The sequence below is a fragment of the Symphalangus syndactylus genome, chromosome 9 (assembly GCF_028878055.3).
Source record: "Symphalangus syndactylus isolate Jambi chromosome 9, NHGRI_mSymSyn1-v2.1_pri, whole genome shotgun sequence".
NCBI lineage: Eukaryota > Metazoa > Chordata > Mammalia > Primates > Hylobatidae > Symphalangus > Symphalangus syndactylus.
In genome coordinates, this window is record NC_072431.2 from 21,215,318 (window position 1) to 21,227,500 (window position 12,183).

Here is a 12,183-nt window from a genome sequence, read left to right on the forward strand (position 1 = left end):
AGCCTATGCAGTCTATGCATTACTACATATAGAAAACCAGCCAACACAGAAGTAGGAATGGGGCCCCTGAAAGGTAACTTCACTGTCAAGAGTTAATGCTTCTGTTGTCCCAGAAGGATCAACTTAGCCTCACAATGAAAGGCCCTGGCATCAAAGAATATTTCCTTTTGACGGCAGAATAAATGTGGCTATAGTCATTCTCCTGTCTGTATTTCAGAGTCTTGCATTCTCAGGACACTCTGTACCACAGCAAACATTTATGTCCTGCAAATTTCTCCTGAACAGACCCAGTAAAGGTATTTTTGGTACAAGTGAACCAAACTTGCCACCAGACCCTTGTAAAAACATACTCTACTTAAAATCTGCTCGCCCATAATTTTAATTTTCTAGTCTTCTCTTCCCTGAGGCATTTCCCAAGTACCATGATAAATTAAAAAATAAAAAACACAACATTCTTTATTCCTACCAGCATCATATAAATTGTTACTACCTCTGGGCAAGCAGCATTCAGAAAAGAGGGTAAACAATCTTGCTATCAGATGAATGTATTGATCATGAATTTTACAAGAGCTCAGGAATACCCTCGACCTTCCATCCTCATCTCCGCTGGATGTTTCTCCAAACCTCTCCTTTTAAAAGGGTGGTGCCATGAATACCATTGTTTTCATTGATAGCAATTCAAGACTTAGGACACCTGATGAATTTCTCCAGGGGATGAGAAATTAAAATGCGTTCTTCACCAAGACATCCAGATGGTGCCTCAAGCACACAGGACAGGATGCTTTGTGCCCGACCAAGCCATAATCATTCAATTTTACTCCTAAAACAGTTTTTCAAGTGGAGTTGAAGAGAGGAAGCAAAGAGAAGAATCATCAAAAAGACTGTATACCTTCCAGTGTCAAGGCCAAGGCATGCAGTTGGCTGTGATTCACTGTAAGCACCCCTGACAGGCAATAGCCAGGAAAATGATGCTGTTATGAAAGCTTATGATGGTTGAAATGCAAGCAATGAGAATTGCTAGTAAGAGAAATAGGCCTTTTCTCATTGGTAACACATGAGAACAAGCAAAGAGCAAGGCCCAGACATCCTTTATAATTGGGTTGAGGGAGGGACAGGGAAATTAGGATTTAAAAAAGATGTGGTGATAGTCTATTTAACCACATAAATCCCAAGAACCCAATTCCAAAGAATTCTCAAACTCATATATAAGTCACAAGGTCTCAAATTTGCCAATGAAAAAATAACCCAACAATGCTTCCGTTACATGCTGGTCACTAAACCAAAATCCTCGAAGGACCCAGCCCTCTCTCTGCTTTAAGAACTGGACCTAAACATCTCAATGCTAAACACAGTAAATAAAATTATTTTTAAGCAACCTAGAGGATAATGCAGCAGACATAACATGTGACAGGATGAGTCTGGAGAGCAACCAGAAGACTCCATCTAATTGCTTAACTTTTCATACATGGATGTATCTGACCTAAAAAAGCCATATATTTCTTTAACCCAACATACCCTTCTCACCACACCTTTCTCACCACTAGCTTCATTCTATAACTGCAAAACTATTTCCGCATTTAAATGTGTACTATGTCTAGATAAAAATAAATATTAAGGTGGTAAGGAAAGATTTTTCTGCTGAAAATCCTATCATTAATGAGTATATCACTAGTTCTCGCTTGAATTTAAATTCAAACAAATTCTTTTGAAAACAAAAGTGCTAAAAATCCTGAATTTCAATACCAACTACACCAGGAAAAATACAAGTGTCACTTCAAAAAGGAAATCTCTGTGGAACAGTTTCTCTATGGAAACTGACCGTGTAGCTTCCGGCTTCCCCCAAATAAGCTGCTCATATACAAATTAAAACACCTCATCCCAGACATTTCCCAGCCGAGTCAGGTGTGGATGGATTCACAAGAAAATACCTATATACATGGATATACATCTATAAAAAGTGTTATTCACAGAAACACACGCCATTGTATAGAAGACTACAAGGATAGCCACCAAACTGTTAACAGTGGTGATCTGTGGGGAGGACAAGTACAAAAACATTGATGTTCTTTCTTGATGCTTACCTGTGTTTTCTAAGTGTTCCAGAATGAAAATGTATTGCATCTCTATTCAAAAAGAGCTTTTGCAAGGGAAGAGGATAAACGTCATGAAGTAACTAATCTAGGACTACTCCCCCTCCCCGCCCACCATTCACCAACCCAGAGACATGACACTGGGCCTGGTGAAAGAAATTCCAAGAATATTCCCTCAACACAAGTTGAAGGCCCACCAAAGCCTGCTCTGTGAGCTCCAAGTTAACACAAATCCAAGGCCATTTACAGAGCAGAGGACAGGGAATTCCCTAAATCAACAGAAAAACACATGGAAATAAAATTATGAGTAGGGTAAAGTGGAAACCATAATTTCGTTCCTTTGTTGCTGGTAGGACAATTAAGGGAGGTACATTAATTGTTTATCTTCTGAATAAAAGAGATGTCTTGCTGCGTATTTTTCTTATTGTAAAGATATTGCTTATATACTTTTTAAATAATACAGATCATTATACTGTAAGTGGTTTTTTGATAATATGTATTTTTCATAAGGAAAATTATACTTTTTAAATTTCCTAAAATTATAAAATTTTCTCATGTATGAAATTAATTTTTTAACAGATATCCTGAATAGTCACTAAAATTCACAATGATCTCCTTTAATGCAATACTGTACTTTGATGTGAAAATGGAATTTCTCGTTTATATTACATAAAGCATAGTAATAAACAACAAGTATAACACACAATTCAGAGTGTGTTCCTTTTGGAACTTTAAGTTCTTCAACATCTCCATAGTCATAATGACTTTTCTTGCTGGCGGTTGAATGCTTATTATTTCCATTTTGCAGATAATAATTCTACGAGGTTAACAGTTCTATAGTAAGTTAGATGAGCAACAGGGTAGTACCCATTTAGTGTATGTTTACTATATGCCAAGCACCATGATTAGTGTTTTTATGGTTTAGACCTTAGGTTCTGAAGTCAGATAGCCTGAGGTCTAATGCAGAGGTCAGCAAACTTCTATAAATGGCCAGATTGTAAATATTTGCAGCTTCGTGGGCCACATGGTCTCTGTCACTACTATCCACTATGCTGTTGTAGTAGGAACGGAGTCACAGACAATACCTAAATGAATAGTTATGGATATTTTCCAATAAAATTTTATTTACAAAAATGGAGGGGGATGGGGTAGATTTGGCTAATGGGCCCTAATTCAGTGATACTAATCCTAATTCCACCACAAATGAATGGGTATGGCCTTGTTCCAATAAAACTTTACAAAAACTGGGGGGTTGGGGGTAGATTTGGCTAGTGGATCATAATTTGGTGATACTAATCTTAATTCCACCACATCCTGCCTTCTTAACCTTGAGTTAGTTCTGTCAGCTCTGTAAGCTTCTGTTACCTTATCTGTAAAATGTGGTAATAATCATACCTAAGGCATAAGTTTATTGTAAGGATTTTTTTTAATGTATGTTAAGCCATTAGCCCAGTGCCTGCCATTGGCACCTGGTAACAGATCAGTAATGTTAATTATTATCACCATCCTAATCATCACATTCATCCTCAAAACAACCTCTGAGGTATTGTTTTGCCCCTACTTTTAGAGATAAGCAAACAGAAGCTTAAAGTTAAGCAACTTAGTCACTGTCCCACATATAACAGATTAATTGTGGGGCTAGGATCAAAGCCAGATCCATTTCCAAGAGATATAACCACCGCTAGCAATGACTAAACATTACTGCATGGACTTAATTGTTTAAAATAGCTTGCTCATAGTCAAAGAACAAAGCATAATTATTACACTCTAATGCATAAACTAAGTCCAAAGATTCACTAAAGACACATTTATAAACTCAATACACAGAAGAAGCTGTTCATAAGGTAAGGAGAATTTACTAAAACCATAGTTTAAGTTTGCTGTAGTATTTTTAAAGTCTGGACACAAGCACATTAGTATCACTGACTTTCTGAAACCACCTGTTAGCGATTTTTGAACGCCGCTGTTCAACAGCGTGCCTACAAAAGGCTCATTGTGGCGCTACACCTCTCACCTTGACCTTTACTTTCGTTCTCAAGTTTCTAGAGGTCACATGCACACTGCAGGTGTGTCACCAACCAATTATTTTTAAAAACCTAGGTAGTCACTTCTCTCATAATGAAAATAAACACTCCGGTGAAACCAGTTAATATTCTTTCATTCTAAATCATGCTGCCTGCACCTATCCATTTTTACTCTCTGGCATTCGTTTATCTTGAATTACAAGTGGTCTGTGAGGAGAAAGGCAGACGTGGGCACCTCAAGCCAGGAAAAGCAATGAGTTTGCTGACAGATCCTGAACCGGATTTCACATTGGGAGAGTCCTTCAAGATATTTATCAATAAAAAGCAACTTTAAACTAACAAACAGCACAATTTCACATTCCTTCTTGCAAAGCAAGTTAAAAGAGTTGCGAAACAAAGAAGAGGAGAGGAAGCTATGGGACACTCCCACAGCAGCCTCGGGCCTAATCCACCTCCACAGTAATTCTCCTCGAAGATGCAGTCTCTGTCACACTCCTGAAAACTCCTGCGAGGGCTCTCCCAGGGTGGCAGTCCTCTAGGATCTGAGGCCTCTGCTCTCCCTTCCTCTCCAGCCTCACCTCCTGTCACCGTTCCCCAGCCCTCCACTTCTGCCTGTGCCCTTTGCAATCTGCCACACCAGAAATGCCTTTTAGCCCAAACCATTGCCTCAGGTTCCCTCCCAAGCTCAGATGGCTCCTCCTCCACCATGAAGACCTTGGGCTCCCTGCACTATTAAAAATGGCCCCTCCGTGGTGCTGCTTCCATAGGTGACACTTATTTCTCTTGAGGCACCGCTCAGGCAGAATGCCAATTACTTATTGATATCTCAGTCTTCTAGGCTTCTAGAGAGCAGACGTTCTTAGTCACCTCTGAATAAGTCAGTTAGTGTAGAACAGTTCGTGTAGAAAAGCACCTGACCCGTGGGTGATGATTAAAATATATTTGTTAAATGAATGAATAAATTTGCTCACTTCTAGGCTAGTCTAGAATAAGCCCTAAATAATACACTTTCATGCCATCCACATTACCAACATATGCTACTTCAAGTCATTTATAGGCAAAAGCATTGGTGTGATGCTAAAATTAACTGGGAGAAACCACCAGAAACCATGCTGAGGTCTGAAAGGCATGATGTGGAAATTAGAATTCATTTGGATATCGAAAGGCTTGAAGCAGTTCTTGCTACAAAGTTCAATGTCTGTTTAACATGTTTAACATTAGAGGTCTTTATGAAGTTCATTTTATATTTCTAACTCTTTTCTCAATTCTTTGCTATTTACTGATCCTAACACAACTGGCATAAGTTCTATTGTGCGGGTGAGGGGAAGATGACTGTATAATAGCAATCAGTCAATCAGGTTAAACAACCAGCAAAAGAATTCACTCCTGCTGCTGGAGCCTCCGTGACCTTTCCCTTTTCTTCAGCATAGGTGACCATCTTTCCCCCAGCAGAATCCCTGACAAGGCGCCTGTCTTGTTCGCCTTAATTGGGATAACACGTGAAAGTGGTTAGCACTCTGTCTTGTACAAAAGAGCTGATAAAGACTGGCATGTTCCCTCCTTTTTCACTCATTCTCCTCTTCTCTTCCCTGGAACTTGTTAATTCCTTCCCTCTTTTGGGTGTGAATCCAAATCCATGCTTCTTGGCCAAGGCCAGCCTTAACACTATATACCGAGTAGAGTACCCACATTCTGGATTTGTATTTTCAGGGAAGAAAGAAACTTTCCTCTAGCCCCAAATGAATGTATCCAAGCCCTGTCATGGTGTATGAAATTATTCTATTGGAAAAACTACCCATTTTCTTGAATTTGTTCACCTGGAGTTGCTTATGAAAAGGCAAATTGTCCTGAGAACAGTAACACCATCAGTTACAACACCTGATCTGCAATGAGGGCGACAGACAATCACGACTCTGCCGATGAGGCACAGGTTTGAAACACTAACCAGGTATCCAGGTGGAATGAATTTCACAAAGGAGAAAAAGGGGCTTGGAAAAGGATGGGGTTCCAAAGGATGGAAAAGACAGCTAAACAAAGACAAACTTTACAATTTTGCCAATGGCCTCTTCTGCTTTCAATGACAACTGTCTAAATCCATTACAAACACCTTCTCAATCAGGGCTTCTCAATCTTGGTTACACTTGGAGTCTAGGAATCTTGGATTAAACCTCGTTGTTTAAAATATGTACTGTCATGCCTATTACAATGGCATAGCAAGTGCTCAATAAACGTTAGTAATTGAAGCTGCCATCTCAGACTCACTCTATCTTTTCTAAATACTGGTGAACGGATTGTTCTTGGCTTTAAGGACAACCCACTCTTCCTCAAATCCCTCTATGGCAGTGTCCAACTATATGGCTGAATTGCAACTTAAGTTTTGAAGCTACAAACACCTAGCTCAGTTGACTCTTTCCTACTTATCTTTCCTCACTATCTCATATTCTTCTTAACATAGGTGATTTCCTTTGAACTTACTACTACTATTCCATCTCATGTCTATGAATATTTTATTTCCTCTGACTTACCCAATATTTTCTTTCAAGTTCAGGCCAGGAATCCAGTACTTTTAGAGGCTGAGGTGGGAGGATGGCTTGAACCCAGGAGTTCGAGACCAGCCTGGGTAACGGAATAAGACCTTGTCCTCTACTAAAAACAAAACAAAACAAAACAAAAAAGGCCAGACATGGGGGCATGCACCTGTAGTCTTAGCTACTCGGGAGCTTGAGCCCGGGAGTTCGAGGCTGCAGTAAGCTATGATTGCACCACCGCCTAGGCAACAGAGCAAGACCCTGTCTCCAAACAAAAGACAATAAACATAAAATTAAAAGTTATAGTTATTATGGAGGGGGTGTCTTTTCTCCTATTTTAGACTATGCTACTTTTACTTTTGTATTTGAAAATATTTTTATAAGATTGACAACTGTTTTAATTTGAAAAGAACTTTTGCATCTTCCAATGAAATCCACTACTTTACAGATGTGTTTGCTAAAACAGACATTATTGCAAACTATAAAAGACCATTGACAAGGAGAGGAGGGGTCTGAGACCCAAAATTTGTAATACTTGGCAAGATAACTGCCTAACTTAAAATGATACAATTTGTAAAATATTTACAATATGGTGTGTATTTTTTAAAACACTATATACCTATCCTTTACCAAAGAACCTGATCTCACCAATTAAACTTGAAATTTTAAATTGAAAGTATAATAAGCATTTAACAGAAGTTAGAGTAACTGTTACTATTATTTGGAACTAATTATAGACCTTTTAAAATAATCACAGGTTTTATATTCCTGCTTGTTTTAAACTTTCATTATTGAAACAATTGTCTAATCATTTAAGTAATTACCAATAAAATCTAAATGCAACATAGAAAATAATGTTTTTAAATACATAATTCACAATAATTATAAAACCACAGAATTATAATTGGAACAAATATGAGCAATGACATGCTGGTACATGTTTAACAATCACTTGGGGCTTAGAGAGCACCAGAATTGCAATATTTTCCAATTTCCATGGTGTAAATACTTTCTGCAACTTCAAGTTACTAACGTGAGGCCAGAAATAACGAAGTGAGAAAGAGGTGCATACAATTGACTCTCACAAACCCATCCAAGTTGGCTCTAGCACATCCCTGAATATGAGAGACCAGTGTAGCCTCTTCATTCCTGAATGCTTTTCATAAGACTGACCATTTCTTTCTTTATAATCCAGTGTACCCTGAACACAAAGTGACAACACCTATATATTATTCTGTTTATACATTTACCTACTCAACTCTATTACAGTGGCTTCCATTCTTTTTGGATATGAAACACAGTAGAAACACATATTACCTCATGATCTACCCCGTAAACACATATGTGCAGTTACATGTACACATACACAAATATGAAACTAAAAAGGGAGCCTCACAAAATAAGACATTCTTACTAAAATGCAATACAATAAAATCTTCTGTTCTCTTCCATTTCATTTTTAAAATTAGGATCTTGATCCACTAAATTGGATACATATCCAACTGTTTGAATAGTAACCAAGAGTTAGAAAAACATTGCTGTAATAGGCTATAAGCTCACTGAAGACAGGATGATATGTCATTTGTATCTATTCCTATATCTACTAGTAATTATTGAGGCCCAAGGAGGTTAAGTAACTTGCCCAAAGATGCACCTGCTTTCATGGATAACAATCCCTCCAGGCAAGTGATAATTCACACCACAAAACCAGGAAATTTATGGTTTGACATTGAAAGCTAGAGGATCTTCCAAAACAGCTACCCCTTCACCAGAAATTGATGTAGAAATGTTTTTAAAATTGTACTGACTCCATCATTGATAAAAGTGTAGCCCTTTACTCACTGCAGCCCTGTGACCCTGACTGTTTGCCTACATCTCCCTACTCTTGTTAATATTCACCCAACAAGAGTGTGGAAAAACTACCCATGTTTTTTACAATACTACCCATGTTTTTTTTTTTTTTTTACAATACATTTCAATCTTCTAGGGAAAGTAGCTATATAAATGCTGATGAGTAATAAATATATAGAATACACATACTTTCTATATAATATATATTAACTCCAGCTTTCTAATAAACAGAAGCCAAAAACTTAATTGGAGAAAACAGGAAGATAAAATCGGAATCCCTGGCCTTTTCTCTTCAGTGTGCTTGTGTACCACATGCTTTTTTATAGGTGCTATTAAATGTACACTATAGTTTCAAGACAATTCAGATAAGCATCTTCACTAAAATACACAACACCATTAATCATCTCAGTGACAGTGCTCCAATTTAACATCTTGGGGATTTCCTCCCCTTCTTCATCATTTATTTGCCAATATTTCCTTGTTATGAATATCCCCCTAGTGACTTTCCCTGGCAGTCACAGCTGTGCTGCCTACTGTGTCTACCTTGACTACAAATAACACCGATTCTTTAAAAAGCAAGCCCTTGAGATGATTCCTACAGCTAGAAGGGAAGCCTTACTATGCACCAAATTCCTGGTAGCCCCATCCGGGCTCCTAATTGACAAATCTCAGCCTCTAAGCCAATAGTAATTTCGGACACGTGAAACTGGCTTAATTATAAATAAACAACAGTTGATTGTTGATATGCACTTATTTGAATGGTCAGTAATCAAATCCTGCTTTAATTTGGTCCTTTAAGGACCCCCTTCTTATACAACAAAAGGATTCCTCAAAGTATACAACAAAGCCACAAAATCACTAACAAATTACGGAAACCTGGCCACCAAGAGCCACAATAAATGACTCACAGATAACAAAGAATTTTTTTAAATGATAATCAGTAACAATTCCACATTATAATTATACCAGTTCTGATAAAAATAGTAACACTATCTAGACAGTGAAATATCAAGAAACAAAGCCAGAGATAACTACATGTATATAGTAAAGATACAGTGATACAGTCACCTAAACCATGCTAGGTAGGGAAAAGTCCCAGCTCCATCCAGTATCCGCTTTGCGTCTATTTCAGAGAGCAGCCTTCGCAGCCACCAGAATTTCTGATCTTTTTAAAAATGGAAACCATGAAAGAAAGTGCTGTACAACCAGTTGGAGTAGTAAATGAAAGTAGGACTCACCAGCTTGCATTCACAAAGAATTTTTAAGGAAAAAAATGGCACTGTTGTTCAATAGTCACACTACTACAAAAGAAGTTAAGAGTATGAAGACAAAAACACAACAAAGTATATTTGCAAAGTATATCCAGAAAACATAATGCCTTCAGTGGAATTATGTTTACATTACTTTACATTTTCTATAGGAGAATTTAATTAAAGGTTAATGTTGCTTCAATCAATATTCCATAACTTTTCTGGAAAGCATAAATTTCATCTTTTTTGGGAAGATTCCAATTGGATTACTGTTTTTGAAAAAAACTTTCTTCACAGCAAAAGCAATACAAGTCAAACTATGATATATTAAAATGCCAGTTCCTCCCAGAGCAGTGTTTACTTCAGTGATAGTAACAACACCTCATTACCCAAAGTGCAGATTCTGTTAAGTAATGGACAAAGCAAATGGCAGCAAAGACAGAGGACTCAACTTCAATTTAACTGTCCTGTAAGGTACATAGTAATTAGCTGCAAAGCTCTGAAATCTTAGCTAGCATGTTAAGTCTGCTACATGACAGTATAATTTGACTTCTTAAAGGATTATGCAAATTACAACTCATCATTCCATTACAGGATTGAAAAAAAGTGACAGCTAATTTATACATAACACACCTTTCAAATCCCTAAGATGCGTAGCACCTGTGCAATGTATTTTGCCGAGATTTTCTTGCATATAAGTACTTGTTTATTGCAATATAAAGAAGCTTACCTAAGAGCTTTAATACAGTCGTTAAAAAAAAACTTTTAGACCACAATTTCAAAAAAATAAACATTTTTTTCTGTCTTGATCTCAGAGGCAAATTGTTTTGGTTGTTTTTGTTTGGTTTGTTGGTTTTTTTTGTTTGTTTTCTTTTTTCCCCCACTAAATTAGATAAAAAGAAGGTTTCAATACAAGGATATTTTTGAATAGCTGGCAACCACAAGCACTGATGTACGAGCCAGAAGGAAGACTCACAAAGATTTCAACATACTTCTGGTAGGTAGATTCACAGTAGATTCCGTCATATCTGTAGATTTTCCTACATTCTGATTGGTTGGGCAGAGGATGCTGGGCAGTTATTCTGTAGAGGCATCAAAAACAGATAGACATGACTAGAGATTCTCTACAGTCAACTGGAATGCAGGATAACAAGTATGTGGAAATTCAATATATTTTGCTTTTTACGCTTTTGAGCTCTACACACACTTGCAATGTGTACATACATTTTAGAACATTAACTTCCACTTTTAGAAAACTGCAGTCAGAGAAAAGCAACTTTTTCAGTTCTTTATCAGGACAGTTTTGTTTTGTTTTGTTTTTTTAAATCTCAGAGTCATAAAAGTGGAAGAAAAGAGACATAGGTCTAAACCTTAACTCACTCTTCAATTCCCATGATTATATTCTAAAGGAAATGTTAAAAACAAATGTCATTAGTGTTTTTGTTATAGGATTGTCATTAGTTCAGTCATGCATTACTATTGTAGGCAACTGTAAATTAGCTATAAAACCTTGGTCGAGTTAATATATTTTTCAGCTCTATTCAATTTATATAGAGTTTGCTATGGACTTATAAAGGAATGTGATTCAGCTTACAGAACTAAACCCAATTAGGGATGAAAACACAAGCAAGGCCGTCGGGAACACGGGTTAGATGTTAACAGGCACCTGAGATGAGCTGATTACAGTGGCTCCAGGTTTCTTGGCAGTTAAGGCAAAAAGGGGAAAAAGCTTACACAATTTTCATCTGTATTACTTAAGCATATAAATTCATCTGAGACTCCTTGCATTATATAGACATAAAAATGCTGAGATGTGTTTTCTGACCATTTCCTTCTATTGAAAATCCCTTCATTCCGGGAAAAAAGTATTTAAAGAATCTATCATGTCATAATTTAGAGGAAAGTAATGTCATTTAATCAATACACAATATCAGTAAGAGTACCAATCCTTTCGCTCTAATATCAGAGTATTAGAAAAGGTATAATGTCTAATCCTTAAGCCAACAGATACTTAGTATCTTTTTAATTATTAATTAAAAACGTGATGGATCATGCTACTTTATAAAAACTCAGATAAGGCCAGGTGCGGTGGCTCACGCCTGTAATCCCAGCACTTTGGGAGGCCGAGGCAGGTGGATCACGAGGTCAGGAGATCGACACCATCCTGGCTAACACAGTGAAACCCTGTCTCTACTAAAAATACAAAAAATTAGCTGGGTGTGGTGGCCAGCGCCTGTAGTCCCAGCTACTTGGGAGGCTGAGGCAGGAGAATGGTGTGAATCCGGGAGGCGAAGTTTGCAGTGAGCTGAGATCCTGCCACACTGCACTCCAGCCTGGGTGACAGAGCAAGACTCCGTCTCAAAAAAAAAAAAAAAAAAAAAAAAAAAAAAAAAAGATAAGTTTTTTCTAATTTCTGTGTTTCTAATTTTTTAAGTTTACT

At 37.4% G+C, this 12,183-nt stretch overlaps 1 protein-coding gene across 15 annotated transcripts in view; it reads right to left on the reverse strand.

Moving 5' to 3' along the window:
- NPAS3 (neuronal PAS domain protein 3) overlaps window positions 1–12,183 on the reverse strand; it is an 879,538-nt gene that overhangs the window by 743,848 nt on the left and 123,507 nt on the right. For 8 of the 15 annotated variants that reach the window (XM_055291562.2, XM_055291556.2, XM_055291558.2 and 5 more), the window contains exon 2: window positions 10,736–10,825. The exons of the other annotated variants lie outside the window; for them this stretch is intronic. In XM_055291562.2, coding sequence (XP_055147537.1) covers window positions 10,736–10,825 — 90 coding nt within the window. The remainder of the gene's footprint in view (window positions 1–10,735; window positions 10,826–12,183) is intronic. 15 annotated transcript variants of the gene reach the window in all.